At 33.3% G+C, this 9,845-nt stretch overlaps 2 protein-coding genes and 1 long non-coding RNA gene across 3 annotated transcripts; all 3 read left to right on the plus strand.

Annotated features, from left to right (window-relative positions):
- The first annotated feature begins 1,447 nt into the window (after positions 1-1,447).
- On the plus strand, positions 1,448-4,468 carry LOC100633476 (muscle, skeletal receptor tyrosine protein kinase-like). Its single transcript, XM_019999872.1, has 11 exons — positions 1,448-1,528; positions 1,626-1,784; positions 1,844-2,017; positions 2,073-2,124; positions 2,261-2,760; positions 2,880-3,140; positions 3,231-3,362; positions 3,424-3,504; positions 3,578-3,912; positions 4,134-4,317; positions 4,383-4,468. The coding sequence occupies exons 1-9, from the start codon at positions 1,477-1,479 to the stop codon at positions 3,847-3,849; spliced, it is 1,683 nt and encodes a 560-aa protein (XP_019855431.1). The 5' UTR covers positions 1,448-1,476; the 3' UTR covers positions 3,850-3,912; positions 4,134-4,317; positions 4,383-4,468.
- A 1,377-nt stretch (positions 4,469-5,845) lies between these two features.
- LOC100633601 (tyrosine-protein kinase Mer-like) lies at positions 5,846-9,289 on the plus strand. The gene is made up of 12 exons (XM_019999871.1): positions 5,846-5,933; positions 6,021-6,179; positions 6,223-6,396; positions 6,452-6,503; positions 6,644-7,143; positions 7,256-7,516; positions 7,604-7,735; positions 7,795-7,875; positions 7,949-8,279; positions 8,637-8,820; positions 8,881-9,023; positions 9,089-9,289. The coding sequence occupies exons 1-12, from the start codon at positions 5,882-5,884 to the stop codon at positions 9,243-9,245; spliced, it is 2,226 nt and encodes a 741-aa protein (XP_019855430.1). The 5' UTR covers positions 5,846-5,881; the 3' UTR covers positions 9,246-9,289.
- Positions 9,290-9,291: 2 nt separating this feature from the next.
- Positions 9,292-9,838, plus strand: LOC109584214 (uncharacterized). Its single transcript, XR_002185910.1, has 2 exons — positions 9,292-9,462; positions 9,529-9,838. It is a non-coding gene; the product is annotated as an uncharacterized LOC109584214 (long non-coding RNA).
- Positions 9,839-9,845: the final 7 nt, after the last annotated feature.

Here is a 9,845-nt window from a genome sequence, read left to right on the forward strand (position 1 = left end):
TTATGGTGTATTGTGTTGGGAAGTGTTCAGTCTTGGTAGAGTACCTTATCCTGGTCTAGATCCAGTAGGAGTTGTGGAGTTACTGGATACTGGAGGAAGATTACACACTCCAAATAATGGAGCATGTTCAAAAGAAATGTATGAAATCATTAACTATTATTAATTTAATGTGATTTTGACTATGTTGCAATTAAAATTAATGTTAATGCTTTTCCTTATTATAGTTACTCATTGATGATATCTTGTTGGTCTGAATCTCCTGATGATAGGCCAGTGTTCAGTGATTTAGTATCATCAATCAATGCATTCATTGAACCATTGGCTGGCTATCTGGACTTCACTGACATTAATTCTTGTGTGGAAAATGATATCAAAGTTTAATATATGTGTGTTATCATTTTTAAGTGTGCTTATGTCTGTGTACCATTGTTTGTGTGTGTATTAGTGTGATACCATTGGATATGTGTGTTTTATCATTTTTATATTATTATATAGTTTTTAATGCAGAAAGCAGTTTTAATTAATTCATAAATTGGGCCACACTTCCAGATTATCTATAAAAAAGCTTCCTCAGGTGATAAAATATATCAGAAGAGTTGCTGAGTTGGAGCTACACATTGCAATTGCTAAAATATTAAAGAATTTCAATGTATCGTATACAACTGGACCTGATACTAAAATGGGCTTTGTCATGAAATTAGTTTTAGTCCCTGAGAAACAGTTGGATTTGGTATTTTCAGATATTTAATACTTGATATTCTAATGTGTACTGCATATTTTACTTCATTGCTAATATATTGTCACACACATTGAATTATTGTTATGTTATTATTAATAGTCAGTTTATTACCAAAAGAAGATTGTCCTACATGCTGTGCTGCATTATGTTGGCTGTATACAATATTGAGCATATACGTTATAAGCTATGCCTGTATAGCTTTGGTATTTACACATTTTAGTGTTGTTTTGTATGTTTTCACTTGTGTATCCCCAAGAAGTTTACTTTTGTTTAGCATTGTTATAACTTTGCTGTGATCATATACTCCTACAACATTTTTAGCAAGCTTTAAATTCTTTTGGAAGCTGTAGGTTGTTTTTTGATGTTCACTGAAATTCTACACTTATTCCAACTGAATATCTCTCTCTTTATATAGCATGATGGTAAATGTTGTTATCATTGATGCTGTCAATGGTGTGAATGGCCATCAGTAATCTTTAGCTTATGCAAAATTCTCATCATTCAAAACAGTGCTATAAAATACGTAGTACAGCTAAAGATCAACTGATTTCTTTATGAATGATTTGGTTGGGGGAGCCGCAAACTTCATTCATGCCATACGTGTGTAACAATAAAAAAAAACTGCCAGTTTGACTGACAGAAACATTAATTCCCTTTGAATTTATCAACAATTACAATAATTACTGATAGAGGTGTGGTCACTAGACTAAACACTTTGCTTTTTCTAGTCTACTGCGATGTTTCTTCTGCTTTTATCTATTTTAACTTGGAATTCACTACTTGCTCATGGTAAGCTATTAGATCTATAATGAGACTAATCTATCTATAAGGTGTAAACTACCAGGCTTAGAGCAAAATCTGACAGCTTCTTTTCTTTATTATACAGGTTGTATGCTTGGTGACCTACGATTAGTGAATGGAAATAGGACTAATATAGGAAGGTTGGAGATTTGTATTGACAATGAATGGGGCACTGTGTGTGATGATGGATGGACTCACACTAATGTTGAGGTAGTCTGCAGGCAACTAGGATACTCTACTATTGGTAGGATACTTATAGTACTGTAAATGTATGCCTGATTTGACACTTTACAATATATATAGGTGCTCAATATTTCAGTGAAAAGTATTATGATACTGGAAACACGTCAATATTTTTGAATGATTTTGTTTGTTTGGGATCAGAGGACAACATACTGCAGTGCAATCATTCAACCATTGGATCATCTCATAATTGTAGTCGTTCTAATGGTGTCAGTGTCCAATGCTTTAAAATAGGTATAGTGTTTGCTTGGTAGTAATAGCTGTTGGATGTTACGTTTGTTTACTAAAGATAATGCCCTCTGCAATACGGAATTGGATGATCAGTTATGGTCTGCAATGAGGTAAAGCTCTTAAAAATTGGTTACAAAATTAGTCTACTCGTATAATTATGATACAATTTCTATTAATCTATTAATTTTATAATGCTGTCAACTAATATACATGCTATTAAAAACTATTGTGTTTAATTTATTGTAGTTCAAATGGGAGATGTGAAGCATATTACAAAGGAGGATCTTCCACTTCTATCTGTGACCATTTATATGATCCTGATATTGATTATGTTTATATTCCTCATAAACGTCTTAGAGGCTCACAGCAAGTTTTGAGACTATTTGCTATACAGGCAAATGCATTTATATTTCAAATGCCAGAACGATGTCAAGATTTTGCCATTAAAATAATGTGTACTCATTATTACTTGCCTTGTGGTTCTAATGGCACACTGCATGTTCCTTTACCCATATGCTCTAATGTCTGCTCATACATGTCAGAAACATTGTGCCCTGACATCTGGTCTTATGTTGATAATTTTCTTGTGTCGGATCAAGTTTGGCTAGAGTTTAGGTATGATGAAGGGATTAAGATACCAGTTTGTAACAATACAGACGGAATGATTGATTACTTGAACCTCACTAGTGATTGTTGTTCTGATGGAGGCATTAAAGTACCTCAACTAACTATAACAACAACAGAAGGTAAACTATTAGACTATGTATACAAATTAGGGACTGCAAATCAAATGTGTTGTTGTTTGTAATATTGTCTACTATATAAAGTATTTATTGATTTCATAACATTTTATTACTTTTATTAGTCATCACTACATCCACTACACCTGTCCAACATTCAACAATTATCCAAACAACTATCTCCACACCTCCAATACCTACCAGTGGCATACCATCTGCCTCAAATCAACTAGTGTCTACTTTGATACCAGGAATATTCAGTGTTTTATTACTGTTGCTGGTAGTGTTGGCAATAGTATTACTTGTTGCTTGTTACATTAAAAAGGCAAGGAAACGTAAACAGCTTATGAAGAAGGAATTTCCCATTAAAACTAATCCTTCACTACGTAAGTCAACTGACAAATATTTTTGACACCAAGTTTTTTTATTACTATCTATCATTTACCTTTATGTAATGTATCATAAACAATTTTTAGGCTTGGAAAGCAACAAAAAAAATATCTACAGCTCTAAAAAAACTTTTGAGATATCATTTGAATACATGAATCAGTTGTCAAGCTATATAATATCAGGCTCAAGCATCAGTGTGCAGGAGACTGTCGGACAAGGTTTGTTGTAAAGCTTTGATTGATCATAATGATAATTGCAACCATTCTTGTACACTTTAAGGTGAGTTTGGTATAGTTTATCGTGGAGTGATGACAAGAGAGGATCAAATGCCACAACCAGTTGCAGTCAAAACATTAAAAGGTAACCGTTTAGATGAAATTTACAGATGAATCAGATACTGTATTAAAATAACGCTTAAACTTGTTTATTACAGGTTTTTACAGTAAGAGTGATATTGATTCTCTACTGGATGAGTGCATTATAATGATGTCATTTGATAATTTAAATGTATTACCACTGATTGGTGTGTGTCTTGATCTTGGACCAGCTCCATACATTATCATGCCTTTCATGTCAAGAGGAAGTTTATTGTCTTACCTCAAGAAAGAGAGACCTAATCTTACAGTAGCTGATACCAGTGAAGAGGATATTATAATGAATGTCAGGAAACAGTTACTCTCCATTTGTTTACAAGTTCAGTGCTAATGGAATGTGCTACTTAGCTTCACAGAGATTCATTCATCGTGATTTGGCTGCTAGAAACTGCATGTAAGTCATATTTATAATATATAAGCTCATTATGTCACTCACTCTGCCAAGGGTTTTCACAGGATTTGGTATAGTGCTCACAGCTTCTTTTCAGATGCATATACATGTTCTTATATTGTGTAGCAAGTTTGAGGTGATTTTGATCAAATTTAATTTTTTTTCATGAATTTTTAAAAGTTACTATATTACACTGACTATAGCACTTTATTTTTTTTGTATAGGATTGATGATGATGGTATCATTAAGGTAGCTGATTTTGGTCTATCAGAAGATATATATTCTCAAAACTACTTCAGACAACTGAAAGGCAGTAAAGATTCGTCATCATCAACAGTTAAACTACCATTGAAATGAATGGCATTAGAGAGTATTCATGATGGACTGTTCTCTGAAAAATCTGATGTGGTCAGTACAATTGCAAGAAATAATATGCCCTATCAATATAGATTGTTACATTCTGTTCTTTACAGTGGTCTTATGGTATATTGTGTTGGGAAGTGTTCAGTCTTGGTAGAGTACCTTATCCTGGTCTAGATCCAGTAGGAGTTGTGGAGTTACTGGATACTGGAGGAAGATTACACACTCCAAATAATGGAGCATGTTCAAAAGAAATGTATGAAATCATTAACTATTATTAATTTAATGTGATTTTGACTATGTTGCAATTACAATTAATGTTAATGCTTTTCCTTATATAGTTACTCATTGATGATGTCTTGTTGGTCTTAGTCTCCTGATGATAGGCCAGTTTTCAGTGATTTAGTATCATCAATCAATGCACTCATTGAACCATTGGCTGGCTATCTGGACTTCACTGACATTAATTCTTGTGTGGAAAATGATATCAAAGCGTAATATGTGTGTGTTACCAATTTGATGTGTGCTTATGTCTTTGTACCATTGTTTGTGTGTGTACCATTGGATGTGTGTGTTTTACCATTGTTTTATATTATTATACAGAAAGAAATTTAAATTAATTTATAGTTTGAGCCAAGTTCCAGATTATCTATAAAAGCTGCATTCAATATTGAGCATATACGTTATAAGCTATGCCTGTAGCTTTGGTATTTACACATTTTAGTGTTGTTTTGAATGTTTTTACTTGTGCATCCCCAAGAAGTTTACTTTTGTCTAGCACTGCTATAGTTTTGCTGTGATCGTATATACTCCTACAACATTTTTAGCAAGCTTTAAATTCTCTTGGAAGCCTGTTACGCTGTATTATGCATCTTTGATGTTCACTGAAATTCTATATACACTTATACCAATTGAATATCTCTCTCTTTACAGCATGATGGTAAATGTTGTTATCACTGATTGATGCTGTCAATGGCCATCATTAATCTTTAGTTTATGCAAAATTCTCATCATTTAAAACAGTGCAGTATGAAACATGTGCTATTTGTCTAGTACAACCAAAGATACATTAACTAATTTTTTCATTAGTGGATTTGGCCCGGTTAGGGGAGCAAAACTCATGCCACAGTTGCGTATGTGTGTGATAATGAATAACTACCAGTTTGCCGACTGACAAAAACACTCCCTTTGAATTTATCAACAATTACCAATTGTTGATAAATTCAACAATTGTTGATAAATTCAAAGCTGATGTTTTTGTAGTCTTACCCTGCTACTTGTGAAACCATGGATAGTATTAGTATCCAAGGTGAAACTAATGTTTTTGTCAATCTACATTCTGAACAGAAAACTTTGTTTGAGCTTGTAACAGTTGCTTCATCCTCAATAGTTTTATGAGTCTAATTACAACTCCTTTCCAAATTTATTGTGCACTCCCTGCTCCCCCTGTTTATACTTTAATCGATTGATGCCCAACATCACTAGTCTCGAGCTAATATCCTATCCATCCTAATATCCTATCCATCCTAATAACATCTAGAGGTGTGGTCATTGGATTAGCAGCGCAGCGCAGCTGTAAGCTAGAGCTACTAGTACTGCTTGACCTACTACTATGTTTCTTCTGCTTTTATCTATTTTCACTTGGAATTCACTACTTGCTCATGGTAAGCTATAGATCTATAACGAGACTAATCTATAAGGTGTAAACTACTTAGAGCAAAATCTGACAGCTTCTTTTCTTTATTATACAGGTTGTATGCTTGGTGACCTACGATTAGTGAATGGAAATAGGACTAATATAGGAAGATTGGAGATTTGTATTAACAATGAATGGGGCACTGTGTGTGATGATGATTGGACTCACACTAATGCTGAGGTGGTCTGCAGGCAACTAGGATACTCTACTATTGGTAGGATACTTATGTATGCCTGATTTGACACTTTACGATATAGGTGCTCAATATTTCAGTGAAAAGTATTATGATACTGAAAACAGGTCAATATTTTTGGATGATGTTGTTTGTTTGGGATTAGAAGATAACATACTGCAGTGCAATCATTCAACCATTGGATCATCTCATAATTGTAGTCGTTCTAATGGTGTCAGTGTGCAATGCTTTAAAACAGGTATAGTGTTTGCTTGGTAGTAATAGCTGTTAGATATTACAATTGTTTACAAAAGATAATGCCCTCTGCAATACGGAATTGGATGATCAGTTATGGTCTGCAATGAGGTAAGGCTCTTGAAGATAAATAGCTATAGATACTTCCCAATAAGAGTTGGTTACAAAATTTAGCCTACTATGATAATTATGATATAATCAACTGTAAAACATAATATTGACATACATAATATTGTTTGTGTTTATTGTAGTGCAAATGGGATCTGTGAAGCTTATTACAAAGACAAATCTTCCACTTCTATCTGTGACCATTTATATGATCCTGATATTGATTATGTTTACATTCCTTATAAACGTCTTGGAGGCTCTCAGCAAGATTTGAGACAATTTGCTTTACAGGCAAATGCATTAATATTCCAAATACCAGAACACTGCCGAGATCTTGCCATTAAAATAATGTGTGTTCATTATTACTTGCCTTGTGGTTTTAATGGCACACTGCATGTTCCTTTACCTATTTGCTCTAATGTCTGCTCATACATGTCAGAAACATTGTGCCCCGATATCTGGTCATTTGTTGTGAAATTTCTTGATTTGAATCAAGTTGCACCAGGTTATAGATATGATGAAGGAATCAAGTTACCAGTTTGTAATAATACAGCTAAATTGATTGATTACTTGAACCTCACTAGTGACTGTTGTTCTGATGGGGGCATTAAAGTACCTCAACTAACTAAAACAGCAGCAAAAGGTAAACTATTAGACTATTATACAAACTAAATAATCAACATGAGTATTTGTAGTATTGTAACTGTATCTCTAGAGTAATTATTAATTTCATATGTGCATTTTATTACTTCTAGTGATTAATACATCCACTACACCTGTCCCACATTCCACAACTATTCAAACAACTAGATCCATACCTCTGATTCCTGCCAGTGGCACACCATCTGCCTCAAATCAGCTAACATCTGCCTTAATACCAGGAATGATCAGCACTTCATTACTGTTGCTGGTAGTGTTGGCAATAGTATTATCTGTTGCTTGTTGCATTAAAAAGGCAAGGAATCGTAAACAACTTATGAATAAAGAGTTTTCCCTTAAAACTAATTGTTCACTACGTAAGTCAACTGACAAATATTTTTGACACTTTACTTTACTACTATCTACAATTTACTTTTATGTAATGCATCATAAACAATTTGTAGTTTTGAAAAGCAACAAAGAAAATATCTACTTCTCCGACAAAACTTTTGAGATATCATCTGATTACACGAATCAGTTGTCAAAGTATATAATATCAGGCTCAAGCATTAATGTGCAGGAGACTGCTGGACAAGGTACATTAAAGTTTTGATTGATCATAATGATAATTGCAACCATTCTTGTACACTATAAGGTGAGTTTGGTATAGTTTATCGTGGAGTGATGACAAGAGAGAATCAAATGCCACAACCAGTTGCAGTCAAGACATTAAAAGGTAACTGTTTAGATCAAATTTACAGATGAGTTAGATGCTGTATTAAAATAATGCTTAAACTTGTTTATTACAGGTTTTTACAGTAAGAGTGATGTTGATTCTCTACTGGATGAGTGCATTATAATGATGTCATTTGATAACTTAAATGTATTACCACTGATTGGTGTGTGTCTTGATCTTGGACCAGCTCCATACATTATCATGCCTTTCATGTCAAGAGGAAGTTTATTGTCTTACCTCAAGAAAGAGAGACCTAATCTTACAGTAGCTGATACCAGTGAAGAAGATATTATACTGAATGTCAGGAAACAGTTACTCTCCATTTGTTTACAAGTTGGCAATGGAATGTGCTACTTAGCTTCACAGAAATTCATTCATCGTGATTTAGCTGCTAGAAACTGCATGTAAGTCATAATTTTTTGTAAATTATTAAGTTAGCAAGTTTAAGATGATTCTGACCAAGTTTGAATTTTAATCAATTTTTAAAGCTACACAAAAATTGGCCTTTGTCCCTGTATTTGGCTAAATTTTGTCAAAAATGACTAGAAAAAATTATAATTTTTATGTTTTATCTAATGTTCATACATGTTCTTATGTTGTGTAGCAAGTTTGAGCTAATTCCAGACAAATTTGGATTTTTTACAAATTTTTAAAGTTATTCTAAATTTGTGCCAAAGTCCCTTTAATTTTAAATTGTCATTTATTAATTTTTTAGAGTGCATATTACACTAACTATAGCACTTTAACTTTTCGTTGCATAGGATTGATGATGATGGTATCATTAAAGTAGCTGATTTTGGTCTATCAGAAGATATATATTCTCAAAACTACTTCAGACAACTGAAAGGCAGTAAAGATTCATCATCATCACCTGTTAAACTACCATTGAAATGGATGGCACTAGAGAGTATTCACGATGGACTGTTCTCTGAAAAATCTGATGTGGTCAGTACAATTGCAAAAATAATATGCCCTATATAGATTGTTACATTCTGTTCTTTACAGTGGTCTTATGGTGTATTGTGTTGGGAAGTGTTCAGTCTTGGTAGAGTACCTTATCCTGGTTTAGATCCAGCAGGAGTTGTGGAGTTACTGGATACTGGAGGAAGACTGTACACTCCAAATAATGAAGCATGTTCAAAAGAAATGTATGAAATCACCATTATAGAAATTAATGTGAAAATTTTAGACTATGTTTTTTTTCCTTTTACAGTTACTCATTGATGACTTCATGTTGGTCTGAGTCTCCTGATGATAGGCCAGTGTTCAGTGATTTAGTATCATCAATCAATGCACTCATTGAACCATTGGCTGGCTATCTGGACTTCACTGACATTAATTCTTGTGTGGAAAATGATATTAAAGCTTAAAAAACTTGTTTTATATTATGTTAATTGTGATAGTTTTTATACAGTAAAACCATAGATACTACATACACACATGGATATGAAACAGGAAGTCGGTATCCAATTAACTCTTTGAAGTTCACCTGTAAACGTCATAACCAGCATAGCTCTATCCTTGGCGCTTTTCTCTCTGTCTATGTTTTCAAGAATTTTCTTGACTCACTTATTTTTGTGAAAGAAGGTATATAGGTCTTTTGTTTTGTTCAGTAGACCTAATAAATATATTCTCATTTCATTTTGTCAACAGGCCTCATGTTTACATGACAAAATTAGAAGACCTCCATTTTTATTTGTAACCACCTTTTCTAGACTCGGCGAACGGAGTTAGCTAGTAAGTCTTGGAATCATAATAGTGTATTGTTTGTTACATGGACTGAAACTATTCTCGTGTCAATGTAATGAGAAATGACTGAGATAATAGCCAAAAACTAGTTTTTTTAATATTAATTTTGTAACCACCTTTTTGAGACTTCTGCACCAGGTATGAACAAGTTACTACTTTGAGTGTATTCATTAAGGTCTCTTATATAGACTGTTTATGGTTTCATTTTTCTAGATGCTATG

This window comes from Amphimedon queenslandica, unplaced genomic scaffold (genome assembly GCF_000090795.2).
Source record: "Amphimedon queenslandica unplaced genomic scaffold, v1.1 AMPQUscaffold_13231, whole genome shotgun sequence".
NCBI classification, from domain to species: domain Eukaryota; kingdom Metazoa; phylum Porifera; class Demospongiae; order Haplosclerida; family Niphatidae; genus Amphimedon; species Amphimedon queenslandica.